The 18354-nt window shown below is 37.7% G+C and overlaps 1 protein-coding gene across 1 annotated transcript; it reads right to left on the bottom strand.

The window, feature by feature from the left end:
* Positions 1 to 5946: 5946 nt before the first annotated feature.
* ndufs5.L (NADH:ubiquinone oxidoreductase subunit S5 L homeolog) lies at positions 5947 to 15007 on the bottom strand. The gene is given in 3 exon segments (NM_001086413.1): positions 5947 to 6178; positions 9471 to 9688; positions 14946 to 15007. Coding segments are annotated over 2 exon segments (315 nt in total). The 5' UTR covers positions 9687 to 9688; positions 14946 to 15007; the 3' UTR covers positions 5947 to 6079.
* Between the last annotated feature and the right edge of the window lie 3347 nt (positions 15008 to 18354).

The following is an 18354-nucleotide window of genomic DNA, read 5'->3' as shown; positions in this document are numbered from 1 at the left end:
TTTTCTACTTTTGCCCCCCCCCCCAAAACGATGTAAATGTGTTGATTTTGCAGTACCTGAAATGACAGACTATATGGGGGTCTTCCTTTTGGGGCCCCTGTATGCCACGTGCTGGGGTACACCTATACATATCGGGCATCAAACTGTTCAGAGGACCCTAGGCTTTCATATTTGGGGTGATTTCTCTTGATACCTAAAAGTATGTGGGTAATACGATGCTGCAGGGTAGATATTTTGAGGTGATTTTTGGAAATGTCACCTAAATCACCAAATTTAGGAATGATTTGCGGCTTGGTACTTTGGCGTAGAAAGACATGCATACCCAATTTGGATTCGTTGGAATGTGTACTTTCCGAAAATATATGGTTTTCTGGGGTGAACTTACTGTTTTCTACTTTTGCCCCCCCCAAAACGATGTAAATGTGTTGATTTTGCAGTACCTGAAATGACAGACTATATGGGGTCTTCCTTTTGGGGCCCCTGTATGCCACGTGCTTGGGTACAACTATACATATCGGGCATCAAACTGTTCAGAGGACCCTAGGCTTTCATATTTGGGGTGATTTCTCTTGATACCTAAAAGTATGTGGGTAATACGATGCTGCAGGGTAGATATTTTGAGGTGATTTTTGGAAATGTCACCTAAATCACCAAATTTAGGAATGATTTGCGGCTTGGTACTTTGGCGTAGAAAGACATGCATACCCAATTTGGATTCGTTGGAATGTGTACTTTCCGAAAATATATGGTTTTCTGGGGTGAACTTACTGTTTTCTACTTTTGCCCCCCCCCCCAAAACGATGTAAATGTGTTGATTTTGCAGTACCTGAAATGACAGACTATATGGGGTCTTCCTTTTGGGGCCCCTGTATGCCACGTGCTTGGGTACACCTATACATATCGGGCATCAAACTGTTCAGAGGACCCTAGGCTTTCATATTTGGGGTGATTTGTCTTGATACCTAAAAGTATGTGGGTAATACGATGCTGCAGGGTAGATATTTTGAGGTGATTTTTGGAAATGTCACCTAAATCACCAAATTTAGGAATGATTTGCGGCTTGGTACTTTGGCGTAGAAAGACATGCATACCCAATTTGGATTCGTTGGAATGTGTACTTTCCGAAAATATATGGTTTTCTGGGGTGAACTTACTGTTTTCTACTTTTGCCCCCCCCAAAACGATGTAAATGTGTTGATTTTGCAGTATCTGAAATGACAGACTATATGGGGGTCTTCCTTTTGGGGCCCCTGTATGCCACGTGCTTGGGTACACCTATACATATCGGGCATCAAACTGTTCAGAGGACCCTAGGCTTTCATATTTGGGGTGATTTGTCTTGATACCTAAAAGTATGTGGGTAATACGATGCTGCAGGGTAGATATTTTGAGGTGATTTTTGGAAATGTCACCTAAATCACCAAATTTAGGAATGATTTGCGGCTTGGTACTTTGGCGTAGAAAGACATGCATACCCAATTTGGATTCGTTGGAATGTGTACTTTCCGAAAATATATGGTTTTCTGGGGTGAACTTACTGTTTTCTACTTTTGCCCCCCCCCCCAAAACGATGTAAATGTGTTGATTTTGCAGTACCTCAAATGACAGACCATATGGGAGTCTTCTTTTGGGGCCCCTATATGCCACGTGCTTGGGTACACCTATATATATTGGGCATCAAACTGTTCAGAGGACCCTAGGCTTTCATATTTGGGGTGATTTCTCTTGATACCTAAAAGTATGTGGGAAATACGATGCTGCAGGGTAGACATTTTTAAGTGATTTTTGGAAATGTCACCAAAATCACCAAATTTAGGAATGATTTGCGGCTTGGTACTTTGTAGTACAAAGACATGCATACCCAATTTAGATTCGTGGCAATGTGTACTTTCCGAAAATATATGGTTTTCTGGGGTGAACTTACTTTTTTCTACCTTTGCCGCCCCCCAAAACGATGTAAATGTGTTGATTTTGCAGTATCTGAAATGACAGACCATATGGGGTCTTCCTTTTCAGGCCTCTATATGCCACTTGCTTGGGTACACCTATACATATTGGGCATCAAACTGTTCAGAGGACCCTAGGCTTTCATATTTGGGGTGATTTGTCTTGATACCTAAAAGTATGTGGGTAATACGATGCTGCAGGGTAGAAATTTTTAAGTGATTTTTGGAAATGTCGCCAAAATCACCAACTTTAGTAATGGTTTGCCGCTTGGTACTTTGGTGTAGAAAGACATGCATACCCAATTTGGATTCAGGGGAATGTGTACTTTCCGAAAATATATGGTTTTCTGGGGTGAACATACTTTTTTCTACCTTTGCCGCCCCCCAAAACGATGTAAATGTGTTGATTTTGCAGTATCTGAAATGACAGAACAAATGGGGGGTCTTCCTTTTGGGGCCTCCTATGCCACGTGCTTGGGTACATCTATTCATATTGGGCATCAAACTGTTCAGTGGACCCAGGATTTTATATTTGGGGTGTTTTACATTGATACCTAATGATGTGTGGGAGATATGTTGCTGTAGAGTGGAAGCTTTGAGGTCATTTTTCAAAAAATTCACCAATTTCTATAAAACATTATAACTTTAGGAAACAATTGCAACTTGGTGGTTTGGAGTACAAAGATATTTCTACCCATTTTTGATTCACCAGAATCTGTTCTTTCTAGTAATGGGTAGTTTTCTAGGGTAAACCTACTGTTAGCGGAATGTTTGGCCTTGAAATCAAAAGTATGCCGTTTGGGAAGTGTTGCTTTGGAAATTTGGTTGTGTACTGCTTGTAGATTTTGAGCTATACAAGTGAGAAATCTCCATAAAACTATATATATTTGGTATTGTCGCGTTCAGGAGACATAGACCTTTCTAAATCGGCTGTGTTCTCGTACATAAAATGAATGATGTTTCTGATATATGTGATTGTTCTTCGTGCAACATGATTTTTTTCATTTTATTTGACACTTAGAATCCAATATTTTATTAGAGAAGTAGAATTACACCAAAATTCTTGCATATTGTGAAAGTTCAGGTTGTCCTGAAAAAAACAATACATTGTTTTCCTGGGTTAACTAAAAGACCACCCCAGGAAAGGCCCTTAAAGTGAAAGAGTGCAAAATATCTAAAAACTGCTTGGCAGTAGATGTTCGCATCTAGGACAAAACGGCTGGCAGGGAAAGGGTTAAGGCAGTCTGAGACTGCTATCACCATAGCACTAGCACTTTATAATTTAAAATCAATTTTAATTAAGAATTTAGAACTAATTGTTTGTTGAACCAGTACCAGTGCTTTCCTAATTGACAACTCTGGGAGTTCTAGGCAGTCTGTGACTGCAACCTGGTTGGAATTCTATTCACTACTTGATCAACTTGGATGCTGCACAGTTTAATTGATTTAACCTGTAATGATATTCAATTGAGTGCATATTAGAGGCAGTCTGAGACTGCAACCATTTTAGCACCAGCACTTTATAATTTATTAATATACTGAATTAAGTATTGAAGGTTTCTTAATAATTTTTCTAAAAACCAGCACTAGCACTTTATTAAATCAACACACCTGGGAATTTTAATCAGTCTGCGACTGCAACCTGGTAGGGACTAGCACTTTATAGCTATTACCTTAGTAACTTAAAGGTGGATGTTGTACATCTCATTAATTGATTGAGTTCTAATTGGTTATTAATTAATTTATTCAGTAGTAAGCAACTTAGCTGCAGAATATAGCACTGGCGCTTTTTCATGTTAATTGATTCATTGAATATTGACACATAGAAATGAAAGACACAAGTCAGGAGTGTTTAATATATAATGCAATAAATAAGGCAATTTAATCACTAATTAAATATTGTTAGCGAGTGTGGAGGTTTTTACTCTCTTTTCTTCTATTAAACAATTGATATCAGTAATTTATACCTCCCCCTGTCTTTGAGGTGAATTTTGTGTAAACTAATAAAGACTGCTTTCTTCTCTTTTTTTCAAAGAATGGCATATTTATCACTCCAGAGGACACATTTCTATTGCCCCAGAGTCCATTTGAGGAATCTGGGGCTGCTCACACATAAAAAAAAACTGTTCGGATGTTGCTTTCAGAGACCATGTGAAATTCTGCAAGCAATGGTAAAGCTATAACCACGTAATTTAAAGGGGTGGTTCACCTTAATGCTAACTTGTATGTATGTTATAGGATGGTTAAATGGGTTGTTCACCTTTAGATTAACTTTTAGTATGATGTAAAGAGGAATATTATGAGAAAATTTGCAATTGGTTTTCATTTTTTATTATATGTGGTTTTTGAGTTATTTAGCTTTTTATTCAGCAGCTGGTTGCTAAAGTCCAAATAATCCTAGCAACCATGCATTAATTTGAATAAGAGACTGGAATATGAATAGGAGAGGAACTGAATAGAAAGATGAGTAGTAAAAAGTATCAATGACGATACATTTGTAGCCTTACAGAGCATTTGAAAGCTGGAAAGAGTGAGAAGAGTGGGCCTGTGGTATCGTAAACACTTTTTGATGGAAAAGACAAATATTAGTCATAATGTTTAACGTCTTCAATAACATTATTTGGGAGAATGCATAACGGTTTACCCCCTATTCATATATGCTAGTTCAGAAAGAATATCTGACATTGGGATGTATGTAGGCCAGACTTTTGTAAGAGACTTATTTAAAGGGATGGTTCACCTTTACATTGAGTTTGGTATGCCATAGAAACTTTTCAATTGGTCTTCATTAATTATTTTTCATGGTTTTTATTATTACATGCCTTCTTCCTCTGATTCTTTCCAGTTTTCAAATGGGGGGGGGTCACTGGTCCCATCTAAAAACAAATGCAAATGTATTATTATTGATACTTTTTATTACTCATCTTTCTATTAAGGCACGCTCACATTCATACTCCTGTCTTTTATTCAAATCAGTGTATGGTTGCTAGGGTAATTTGGACCATTGTGACAGACTCCTAAAATTGGAAACTGGAGAGCTATTGAATGAAAAGCTAAATAACTCAAAAACCACAAATAATAACAAATGAAAACCAAATTGCCTCAGAATATCGCCCTCTACATCATGCTAAAAGTTAACTCAAAGGTGAACAACATGGGCACTGCCACTGCACCAAGTATTGTAGAATATCTCTGGATAACAAATAAAGTTGTATCTTCATTTTTAACTGTATAAAGACTGTAGAAATGCTAATCATCTACTTCTTTTGAACAAACCTACTCTTATTAACAGATGCTAAAGATTGATTTTGTACATACTGTGGCTCCAAATGAACACAATGTTTTATCAAATGTTAATAGATAATTCCTCCAAAATCTGCCTAATCATGTCTAACTACACTTGTATATGACGTTCTACTTCTCTTTTGCAAATTCACTTTTTGTGTGAATCCATGCCTTTGTTAATAAATATGTCCAAAATTGTATATTACAGAGACACTATACTTGTAAAATTCTCTTCTAATTTGTGCTTTGAAATAGGGTGGGTAAAACTGGGCCAGTAATACTAACCACACTGTATAACTCAGGAGGGAGTATAGTGATAGCTACAAGGGACCCTTAGACAGCTGTGCCACAAAGCTTTTTTATGGAGCTGTATTACAGTTCAGAAGTACCTAATCATGCTGATGATCTATGAACCAAATAGATAAGAGCTTAAAATGTTACCGTTTTCTTGACTCGCAAGTCAACACTATTGCAGTCTGTAGTCAGTCTAATGCCAAAAACAGACAAGGCACCAACAATATTTTTGGCTGTAAAACGTTTCCCAGAATTGTGAACAGACTGTGGCGCTTATATTTATGTTGGCCTTTATAATTAAATCATGCTGATACAAAAATCTGTGGTAAAATAATATAATGCTATTGAACGCAGGGTAGACAGAAAGAATTAAAATTCTTTGTTTACTACCCAAATACTGAAACAGTACAGACAACACATGGACTAGAATGGGCCATTTTAATAATTGCAAAATGTAATCTTGGGATTCACAACAACAAGAGTAAATAATTATTGTAAAGTACTGTATAACTTGTTGGTGCTCTCATGAACAAGGTTCATGACTTGTTAACAGATTAAGGGGTGTTGCTATCTTTGGTGAAATCTGGTGCCTTATATACTCCTTCCTTCTCCAGCTTCTTCTTCTGTTCTTGAATTGCCTGCAACCGCTGTCTCTGTTAGTGAAACAAAATAAATGAAAGGGTTTTTAAAGTCCAGGCATACTTATCTTCTTATCAGGTTATGAAATCATACTAGATGTGTGTCATTACAAGAAAGTACATTTATTTCAGTTCACTAATGGAAAAAAAATTCTGCCCAGAGTCAATTATAAAGTTGGGTTGCTGGCCACATCCCCTATAGAAGATGGCAACAACCCAAGTCTAAGCCAGATAGTTGTAGAAGTTAATACAGCAGTACACTTTTGAAATACTTCCAGAATCCCTTTAAATTGCAAGGCAACATGTTCTTTAAAATATGTATGTACTAAAAGTGGAACAAACAAGGGAAAGTTGAGCTCACCACTAATTTTTAAAATCATTAGACGAGGTTGCAATGAGGCTGTGACCACAAAATACATATAGACAAATACAAGAGTCCTCTGCACTCAACCCATTATCAATATATTTAAGACAGAGACATTTTGTGCATACTGCTACTTACCCTTTAACAAAACAGGGATTGTTTGTCCATATATTGCAATATATTTAAGCTGGCCAACTACGTCAAAGTCATCCCATATCTGGCCAGTCCTACGCTCAGTTTTCATCTGATTCATTAAGAATTCTATTGCTTCATTATACATTTTACAAAGGGACTAGGTTTTATCTGCAAGTAAGTTGCAGGTAAAACTTAGTCCCTTTGTAAAATGTATAATGAAGCAATAGAATTCTTAATGAATCAGATGAAAATTGAGCGTAGGACTGGCCAGATATGGGATGACTTTGACGTAGTTGGCCAGCTTAAATATATTGCAATATATGGACAAACAATCCCTGTTTTGTTTGAAGGGTAAGGCATTTTTTAGTAGCAGTATGCACAAAATGTCTCGGTCTTAAATATATTGATTCTGGGTTGAGTGCAGAGGACTCTTGTATTTGTCTATATGTACTAAAAGTGGAAACAGTAATAGACTTAAAATAATTCAATGTGACATCGCACAAATGATGTAACTTTCTGCCAAATACATAGTACACGTGTGAGATCCCTTATCCAGAAAGCTCAGAATTACAGAATGGCCATCTCCATCAAAGCAAATAATTCAAACTTTATAAATAATCTTTTATTTTCTCTGTAATAATACAACAGTAGCTTGTATTTAATCCAAACTAAGATGCATGAATCCATATTGGAATCAAAACATTCCTTTTGGGTTTATTCAACATTTAAATGATTTTCAGCAGACTAAAGGTACAAAGATCCAAATGTTTTTCCTCCAATAAGAATTAATGATATCTTAGTTATGATCAAGTACAAGGAACTGTTTTATTATTAGAGAAAAAGGGAATCATTTTTAAAAATGTGAACTATTGGATTAAAATGGAGTCTATGGGAGACTGAATTCCTTCTGGATAACGGGTAACCAGATAAAAGATTTCATTATTAAACCACAGGGAAATTGAGTATTTCTTTGGATGTCAAAAATGTAACTTTTGATAAGTGCTCCTGGCAAGGTAAGGATACGCGCCATGGCAGCAGTTGTGCTAAATACTGACAAGCAGCAGTTCAATTCTGGCATGAGTACATGGAGGAATGAAAGGAATTGTTGCACTATTTGTAAGCACAGCAACAATGTTCATTTTGAACAATTTAAGATTACACGTAGGGGCATATTCATCAAAGGTAGAGTTTTAGAGTTATGTGAGCTTTTTAAAGCATCAAAAGAACTTGAATAAACTTATGACTTGAACAGTATCCGATTAATGAAAAAAACTTGTATGTAAAAAAACTTGAATGACCGAAGACGAGTTGCGAAACTTGAATTGAATTGCAAAACTCGAATTCAAAGGAAAAAAGCTTGGTAAAAATCTTCCAAAAAAACCCTCAAACATCATGAAGGCTGTTAACATCTTCAAATTGCTCAGAGGGCCTCTGCCATTCACTTCTATTTGACCTCGACTGGTTCGAGGTAGCGAATTCTCTGATGCAAGCTATTTCCAGGTCACGGTATAATAAATCTTGAATATACGAGTATGAATAGGACTGTTCGAATAATTTGAGTTTTTTTTTAACCCCAAAATATGAGTTTTGGCCAAAAAAACTATTCCAAAATTTGAATTCAAATTTACCATTCAAACCTTAATAAATCTGCCCCATAATGTTAATCATGAAATATGGTATATAGAGGGTATAGTGCCCCTCAACTTATTTGCCTTTTTTTCTGCCTCTTTGCAGCTTTCAAATGGTCATCACGGACTAGCATGCAAAATAATGTGCTCTATGAAGCTACAGTTTCATTGTTGTTGTTACATATCTTTACTTCCCAAAATAACCTATTCTGAATGGTGCCTAAAATTCTAGGATTCACAAAGAAATACAGGAAGTCAAGCCAATGTCAAGTCACTTGCCTTAACAAATACAAGTGGAAACTACACAACTTTCTGATTATAGTGGTTTGGGCAATGAATTTCAAGTAACTGTAGTTCCAAATTGGAAAAAAAATCATCCCAAAGGAAAAAAATGTTCTGGAGATTACAGGTCAATGCTTTTGATCAGTATCCCTTTAAAGGAGAAGGAAAGGCTTGGTGCACTTGGGGGTGCCAAATGTTGGCACCCCCAAGTGATTGTATTGACTTACCTGAAACCCAGACTGGTGCTCCTATCAGCAGAAAATTGCACCGGCCCGGGGTTATACCAGTGAGCACCACGGAGGGATTCACTTTTGTCTTCTTTCTTCAAATTTCCCCGGGCAAACGCACGCACAGTTGACTGAAATAGCCTAATTTTTAGTTAAAGTTCGGCTTTTCTTCCTACTGTGTATGCGCATCCACGCGGAGAAGGAAGAAGACGGAAGAAGATCCCTCCGTGGTGCTCACTGGTATAACCCTGGGCCGGTGTCGTTTTCTGCTGATAGGAGCACTGGCCCGGGGTTTCAGGTAAGTCAATACAATCACTTGGGGATGCCTGACATTTGGCACCCCCAAGAGCACCAAGCCTTTCCTTCTACTTTAAAGGAAAATGAAAATGGCACATGATGTTTTGTCCCTTTTTTGTCAACTTCAGGGTTTTTTGTCCCTTTTTTTGTCAACTTCAGTGTTTTTGTCCTGTAAGCACAATTATGTGCCCTAAAGTCTGTGTGAAGCAGATGCTTGTGGAACCAATATGCCTGCCAGCGATTTGTTGTATCTATTACCCCTTTTGCATACTAAAGATTAATAAATCTCAACATACAGTTATGTTTTCTCTGTCAAAGCAATATCATAATGCTAAAGTTCAACAGCCCAAATAGTTTTATTAACGTCTACTCACCAGTTTGTTTCTGTGCATGCACTCATAGAAGTCTTCATATTCCAACTTGCATTCTTTTTGTGCTCGGATCTGCCCAATACCATGGGAGCATTCTACCCACTCTTTCTCAAAGGCATGGCATGAAGTCGTCCAACGATATGGTTGCTTTGAGCTCTGTAGTAGCAGCCATTTATCTATGTTGATTCCAACTTTGCTCTGGATGTCAATAAATGGCATGACTATAGAGAAAGATCAGTTGGAATCAGCAAATTTGTAATAAAGACATACTGTCTCTTGGCTTGCATATTACATTTGTTTATTTCACTTTCACAGAGTTCCAATCCAGCAAGATACATACAGGGGAATGTAATAAAAGTCGCAAAGAGCAAAACAATTCGCACCAATAAGACTAAAAATCCACATCTCGCAATGTAATATTGTTCCTTAAACTGTTATTGCATTGCGAATTTTAATTGAGCATTGCGAATTTTGATTGCGCACTCATAAGAAGTGCTTGAAGGTGTCGTAATCTTTTGGCGCAAACATAACGACTTTTTCAGTAAGAAGTTTTATTACATTGACTGCGCATTGGCGCAAACTATAAAATTCGCAAACGGTCTTTCACTGTCGGAAGTGGTCGCTAAACAGTTTCCGGGCTCGCAAAAGCTATATTAAATTCGCACAAAGCAAAATTTGTTCGCGCAAAGGCATAACTTTTCGCATTGCGAATAGTTTTTCCGTTAGCGATTTTTATTACATTCCCCCGATTGAATTTTCTCGGAAGTTTTAGCTAAATATCCTATACGGCCCCTGTCTATGCAAATATAAACAAAGACTTGCAACTAATTTACCAAAATTGAACAATTTGCAAAAGAGTCAGCTAAAACAGTTTATTCATGTTCCTGGTTTGATCTTTTAGGTGTTCCTTAAATGTTGCATGAAGGTTCACTACACAGTGAATAATAGGCTATAGGGTTGCAGGTTGAAATGTCCTACAAAGCTTATTGTCAGGAAAACAATTACAAAGAGGCTACTGTATTATAAATTCAGCTATCAGTAACAAGGTCCTCATGCCAACTCCCTGGGTAGAACTGTAAGATGACCATATGAAAATAGAACACTGGTGTACAAGTCATCAGAGCTGTGAAGTTGGAGTTGTGGAGTCAGAAGCAATTTTGGGTACCTGGAGTCTGCAAAACTGTACTGGCTGCGACTCCTAAATTGTTTTATAGTGTAATGAAAAAAAAAAACATATGTTACAATGTCCTGATAATAGTCATAATAAAATATGTTTCTGCTGTAAGAATAAAGCCCAGTGTGTAGTTATTTTACTAGTGAAAAAAAATTTTGCTGAACCAATCCGCTTCCTCAGAGGCAAGCTGATTGTTTCAGCGAAACGCATCCGGCAGAGGTGACATCACGGTGAGCTGCAGGGGTGAACTACGAGGGAGAGAAGGACGTCGGCAAAATCCTCTTTTTTTCTCTTGGAACTGAATTGGGGAAACCGGCTAGAAATCTGGTGACTATCCTCATGGAGATAAATGCTAGTGAATTTTAATTGTATAAATAAAACAGTATTATGTTATGGAATCTTTGTATTCCTTTCTTGGAGCATAAAGGAGCTGTGCAGAGAAGGGGAAAAATACTATTCGATACTACACGCAATACGTAAAACTACCATCTTATAAGTAGGCACTTTAGGAACAAGCTTATTTGCACCAGTTTGGAGGAGTAACAGACTCTTTTAAGGGGAACTAACAGGAGAGAGATTTCTCTTTTCCAACACATGGTGACATTTGAATAACTTGAACGTACTACACCATATTTCCGCTTTGTTGTCTGTTTTCTCTGTTGCCATAAGTGCTGATTAGTGATGGGCGATGCGAATTTTTTCGCCTCGTTTTGCCGAAAAAATGACGCCCACAGACTTATATGGCGGCGTGCGTCAAAAAAAATATATATATCTGCGTCAAAACAATTTCTCTGCGCGACAAAATTCTTTTGACGCCAATAGACTTTAATGGACATCTGCGACATTTCACCGGCAGCGAATTTTTGGCAAAACGAAAGGGGTCAAATTTGCCCATCCCTAGCGCTGATCCTTTTTATCATGTTCAGCTGAGAGACTTGAAAGGATCGACAGGAGTGAACAAATCTAAAGGACTATTTTTTTATTTATAGTTTTCTCAACTATGTTGGCAGTGACAGGCTTGGATGGGCTATAGGGTAGTGCATCAGCTTCTCGGACAGTAGTTATTTGGTTTGTTCCCAAAAGGAGACACCATCTTCACATGGTTTTAAAACTGCTGAGCTTTAGCAGTGATGAAATGCCTTGTATGTTGTGTTCTTTCACATCAACATGGAAGATACATCAGTATATTAAAAACAGAGGAGTATAAACTGAGGAGTTGGAGTCAAAGGATTTACATACCAACTCCACAGCCCTGCAAAGTCGGAAACTGATGTTGCATTTGGCTTACAGCGATTGTTTGCTTATGAAGCAACCAATCTCTTTCAGGTACAAGAAAACCCGTAGGCTTTGCCTTCTATAATTCTGCCTGTATATTTTAGGTGACAAGAGATTGTCTCAAAGAGTATGCTAGCAGCTGAACTTAGGTGAGGGTCAGAGGGAAGACACTGTGCTATTTAGGATAGTCTCCATAATGCTTTGTCTGGTACCCCCATAACTTCAGCAAGGCAGAAACATTAACAAAAGAGAACAGCTCACGAGTACTGAAATTGGCAACAAGCATACCAATTTTCCCTTTTCAAAGCAAGCCTTCTGTATAAAAAAACCCCTCCCTTCCCCCAGCTGCAGATTATCAGACTGTAAGGGTAAGGCCACACTAAGCGATAGCGCGGCGATTTGACTCGCCGCGACTATTCGCCGCGACTTTTAATCCTCAATCGCTGGCGAACCTGTGGCGCTGGCGTCTATAGGCGATTTCGAGCGACAATAGAAAAAAGATCGCCGCGTGTGTTTTTACGCAGCGATTCCCCATAGACGCCAGCGCCACAGGTTCGCCAGCGATTGAGGATTAAAAGTCGCAAACAGTCGATAAACAGTATGCAACAACGCCCCTTTTGTTGCATACTGTTTATCCACTTAACATTCCTGACCTATGACATCACTTTCCCTCCCTTCCCGCCACTGGGGGTTTAAAAGGTTGGTTTTTAGTGTGCATTTGTACTTTGAGAAAGGCTAGAGTGCTAGCCGAAACGTCAGTTTTTTGTTTAATAAACACCTTTTGTTTTTCAATTAAGACCTGTGTGTGCTCGCCTGTTTCCAGATATATATATATATATATATATATATATATATATATATATACACATATATATACACATATATATATATACATATATATACATATACATATATATACATATATATATACATATATATATATATATATATATATATATATATATATATATATATATATATATATATATATATATATATATATATATATATATATATATTATTATAATAAGTCCTATTTTATCACATAACTCAAGCAAAATGAACGTTAATTACACTATATAAATTATTTGAATCTTGTTTCCTTCAGTCTGGGAATTCTTAATTCATATCAAGCAGGCAGGAGCCATTTTGTGGACACTGTTATTAAGGCAAGCCTTGTATCATCTCAGAATCTTGTTTATGCACCAGAATGGGGACCCGATGTCCACCCCCATGCCCTGGTTACACAATTAGTGTAGGACTACACAGGTGTTTTCTGCCCGATCCGACGAGCTGCGGAAAAACGCAGGCGTCAAGTCGGATGCAACAGAAATAAGGTAAGATATACAAATGTCGGATGGTGTCGCAGTGTTGATCCGACGGGACTAAGGCATAGAGGTGGGGCAGACAATATTTGATTGACAGCTGAGATTTTTAAATGAGCTTACAATAGTGATGAATGTTTTAATAAAAAATAGAAATTGTTTAATTAGAAAAGGACTTTTATAATACAGATTTCTGTGTCTGGGTGACAGGTCCACTTTAAAATGTAGGTGTAACTGAATTATTGTGTAGCTGGCCCTGCTGCCTATCTTAGGCAGTATACATCTAAAAACATCTTTGATAAAAATATGCACTATAAACAGGATTACTGTTAAAATTACATTCTGCATATAGTTTTTTTTTTTTTTTTAAATCCATGTTTTCCTTTTTTTTTTGTCATCAAGAAGCACTCATTTGAAAGTTGGGATTTTTATCAGTGAACTTAGGCCCCCCTTCCTTATAAACAGAGACATTTGTTCAGGGCTCCCTATCTACCTTTGAACAAAGCCCATACTTATCGAAGCATCATCTTTTGTGTTGATGACAGATGTGGAGATTAATAGACCATGATAAATCTGCTCAACAGTGTAGATTACCGGTGAGAAAACATATGCGTTTTTCGTTTTCAGGCAAACAATCACCCACAGTAGAGTAGATTTATCATGCATGACAATCTCCATGTCCGCAAAGAGTAAATGTTGGTGCAGGGCACACTGGTAACTCATGTACAGATCAGACCAAAGGTTTGTATATAAAAAAATGGATACTTAATTTATACAATCATCTCTTGCCTGATGCGTTTCGCGTCACTAGGACACTTATTCATAGGCTTACACTTAATCAAGCCTATGATTAAGTGTCCTAGTGACATGAAACAAGTCAGGCAATAGATGATTGTTTAAATAAAGTATCCATTTTTTATCTACAAACCTTTGGTCTGATCTATACGTGTGTCACCAATGTGCCCTGCACCAACATTTACTCTTTGCATACACATTGTCCGCTCCCTTGAGCTGAGGGCCTGGAGCACCTGGGCCACGTTTCTACTTTGGTGAGTGATTCTACAAGATTGAATTTGCCGTATGCTTAAAATGTTTCTGGTCCAGACTAATCTCCGTGTCTGCCATACACCTTGAGCATTATCAGGGGCTTCTCCTGGACTGGTAATTTGTTTTAACAGCTCATTTGATTTTCTGTGGGACAAGAAGTGGCAAGAAGTACTAAAGAGAAATTGGCTTCATATTCTTTTTTTATAGTGTCAGGAGTAACTACATCACCACAGATATTTCTTAACTACAACCTTTGCATAAAGTACGTTCAGCACATGCCCTATTCTTTGAGCTTATGTTGAAATATGCAGATACTGTGTGATGGCTGGACAGTTATGCTCTTCGATGTTACTAGTCCCCAATTGAAATGACTGATAACATAATGCTATTGTCATATAGTGCCAAACGATGGTTCCATACAAGAAAGAGTTCTCCGGCGCAATTACAAATACAAAAACGTTCATGACATATTAGAAGATCTGTAAAACACAAGGTGCCCTCTGTCCCTATACATTAGCGAGAAAGCCATGCATATACAAAGCACAATCACAGATCCATATATTCTCGCAATAGCGAGCACTTGAGTACAAACGTAGCCACGCAGTATTAAATAAGCAACAGAAATGTATGAATTCTGCTGCCAATTTAAGCTCTCACCTGCACAACTTTCGGACGTCCTCTACACAAGAACTACTTCCTAAGCCGCACTCTGACGCTATCCTATCAGCGGTGAGAACGCTGCAGCACGTGACCAGTGAAGACCTTAAACACGGAAGCACGTAACCAGCCCGGCAGTAACATGGAAGCACTGCTAGTGTGCACCGGAAATGAAGCAAACCACTAGGCGATGTCTTTTTACGTAGAATATGGTCTGCGTAACAATTTCGCTTTGTAGACAGATGTCGGACCGTTTTCTAGATACTGAAATTTCTCTCTGCCCAGATCGTTTCTATAGCGCTGATATATCCCGCTGTGCATTACAGAGCATGTGCAGATAAGAATATGGGGAGCTACTGGGGCATTATCAGCGGCACATATCTTTACTTCTAAAGGGCCGTGTTTGCCTTGGGCTGGTATAGAAGTGCAAAACATAATGTACAACATTCTAGCTTTAAAGGAATTGTTCAGTGTAAAAATAAAAACTGGATAAATAGATAGGCTGTGCAAAATAACAAATGTTTCTAATATAGTTAGCCAAAAATGTAATGTATAAAGGCTGGAGTGACTGGATGTCTTAACATAATAGCCAGAACACTACTTCCTGCTTTTCAGCTCTCTTGGTTTACACTGACTGGTCACCCTGGCTACCAGGCAGTAACCAATCAGAGACTTGAGAGGGGGGCACATGGGTCATATCTGTTGCTTTTGAATCTGAGCTGAATGCTGAGGATCAATTGCAAACTCACTGTTGCTGACTAGCTCAGAGTTATATAGAGCTGAAAAGCAGGAAGTAGTGTTCTGGCTATTATGTTAGACATCCAGTCACTCCAGCCTTTATCTATTACATTTTTGGCTAACTATATTAGAAACATATTTTATTTTGCACAGACTTTCTATTTACAAAGTTTTTATTTTCACACTGAACTATTCCTTTAAAAGCATCAAGTTGAGGAAGCGGCTTCATTATCAAATAGGGTTTAATTCTCCTTTAACAACACTGCTGCAAACTGTGTTGCTTTTTAGTACTTTCATGTGAAACTGCTTTTATGGTAGTATGCTCTGAAGTTGGTATAATTTTATATAAGCATATATAGTGCATGCGTGATACAGAATTAGTTAATGAGTGAAATAGACAGACTTCCACCAAGTTAAAAATATTTGCTCAAAAGTTTCCTTCCTGTTATTTGATGCAAAAGAAGGAAGAAACTCGTTAGCTGTCTCCAGTTTACAGAAGGGCAAACAAAGTATTTCTGAATTCAGAACATCAATCAGGCTAGTCCCTGGATCTGCATTGTGTTGTCACTCTTAGTATATATCGCAGTAACCTTTTTTTAGCCTATTTTCACTTGCTAAAATATATCTAACTCTTTCTTTTCATATTAAGTTCTCCAAAGTATAACTTAATCACTCCATACATTTTATTAGATTAACTGCAATACTCAAGACTTTGTATATTTCTGTTATATTCCTCTTGTGTACTGGAGTCCAAAACTATGCTGTATACTGTAGATTGGGCATTACAGATGCTTTATACAGGAAAGATTTACACTACCTTCCATGAATCCTTACCCTGTTCAGTATACAATGATATCTTGATATCCTATGTCCTTTTCCATCAAGGATTTGCCTGGTAGCCTGTTCATGTTTCGTAAATACCCAAGGTATAAACTTACATTTATCTACACCTACAGATTAAACAAACTTATTGTTGATTTATACAAATTCTCTGGCAAGTATGATACATCCAGGATGCATGAATAATTCCAAAATGTGTATGTAATCAGCAAACACAAATACATTGTTTCTAATGCCCCACTCCAACTTATTATTAAATACATAATGTTGTCACTCATAAAAACAAAGCCAGGATATCAATGGCAGAACTGTTGACCTTAGAAAGGAGGCATCTGTGGGATCCATGTTGCGTGGGCAGATGAACATTTTCAATGGAAAACAGCGAAGTAATATTGCATACTCTAGTGCACCCCTGAAACAGACGGCAAACACTCCAAACAAAGTCACTAAATGCTTACTGCACGTGAGCATTTGGAATTTAAAGTGATTTTAAAAAATCAGGAGAATGCTTACAAATAGAAAGCATGCGGTGGGATGACAGGAGAGCAGGGGGAGGGTGAAAAATCAGGTAACTCCTTAAAAAATAGGGGTGTTTTTGCATATTCTCACCTGATCCCAGAAGTGACCTTGCACTCTCCATATGAAGTCACTGAATGCTTTCTGCACACGGACACTTTAGTGCTCCGTTCTCAGCTCTTACCCTCTGTTGTTATTCTGGACAGAGGAAACTTTCAAACTCACATATAAGTCTAGCCTGACTGGGGTAGTCTAGTTTGAAAGCCAACTATTGTGTAAGCTTGGACTGGGATAGGAAATCAGACCTGGTATTTTAAGTACAAAGTGACCCAAGCAGCCCTTCCACCAGCCCACTGTCTTTGGCATCTTATAGCATAGTATCCACAGATTGCCATTCCAGGCCTGCTACTGTGTAACAAGGATCGAATACTTACAGTATTTGTTTTCCTGGATTCCAAAAATGTATTCATATGTTTAATGTATTTGTTTATTTAATGGGTAGAAAAATGTCACATGGAAATATAAATGAACATGAGAAATCATCCTGAACATTATGCAAAGGTGGATTATAAAGAGGAGAAGCTGGACTAAGTAATGACATAAAGGGCTGCAGAAGGGGATGCCGCAAAACAGCCGACTGAGACCTTAAAAAATGGTGACAACTGAATAAATGTTGGCTGTATTAATCAAACTACTTGACTGATCCTGTTTTTCACAGTCTGTTTTTGTGACAGCTACTCGTGTTCTTCCTTAATTTAATATTCCGTCACTTAGCATCACTGGGTTCTAAGCCAGCATCAACTTCCATACAGTTAAATGAAAAAAATAGTGAATAAGTTTACAAGTTTCAGATTTAGTGCTTTCTAGAGAGAATGCCCTCTTCTGCTATTGTGGTGTAAGAAACAGAATATTAAAAGGGTCATTAGGAGTATTATTATTCAATGTTTATATAGCACCAATATACTTCACAACACTTTACAGAGCTGTATGCATCATTCACATCAGACAAAGGGAAATTAACAGCAGCAGCAGCACAATCATTGCTTATTTGCATATGTAGCACACCTGTAGATGGGCCTGATAATAATGCAGAGAGTGTGATATTGGTGTGCTTTGCTGCCAGTGCAGGGTTGCCAGGTTGGTGTTTTTTCTGCCAAATTGGGTTTCTAATTTCAAGACCAGGCTGTTTTTCAATGTACAAATTAATCAATGTATGGAATTGGGCTAGTTTTTGGAGCCTTGTCTGGTTTGTATTTTGAATACTAGCCAAAGTTTTTCCCCCTAGTGTGCCATCCCAGTGCATGTTGGGTAATAT

This window comes from Xenopus laevis, chromosome 2L (assembly GCF_017654675.1).
Source record: "Xenopus laevis strain J_2021 chromosome 2L, Xenopus_laevis_v10.1, whole genome shotgun sequence".
Lineage (NCBI taxonomy): Eukaryota > Metazoa > Chordata > Amphibia > Anura > Pipidae > Xenopus > Xenopus laevis.
The sequence above is the reverse complement of the archived record's forward strand: the minus strand, read 5'-3'. Positions and strand labels throughout refer to the sequence as shown.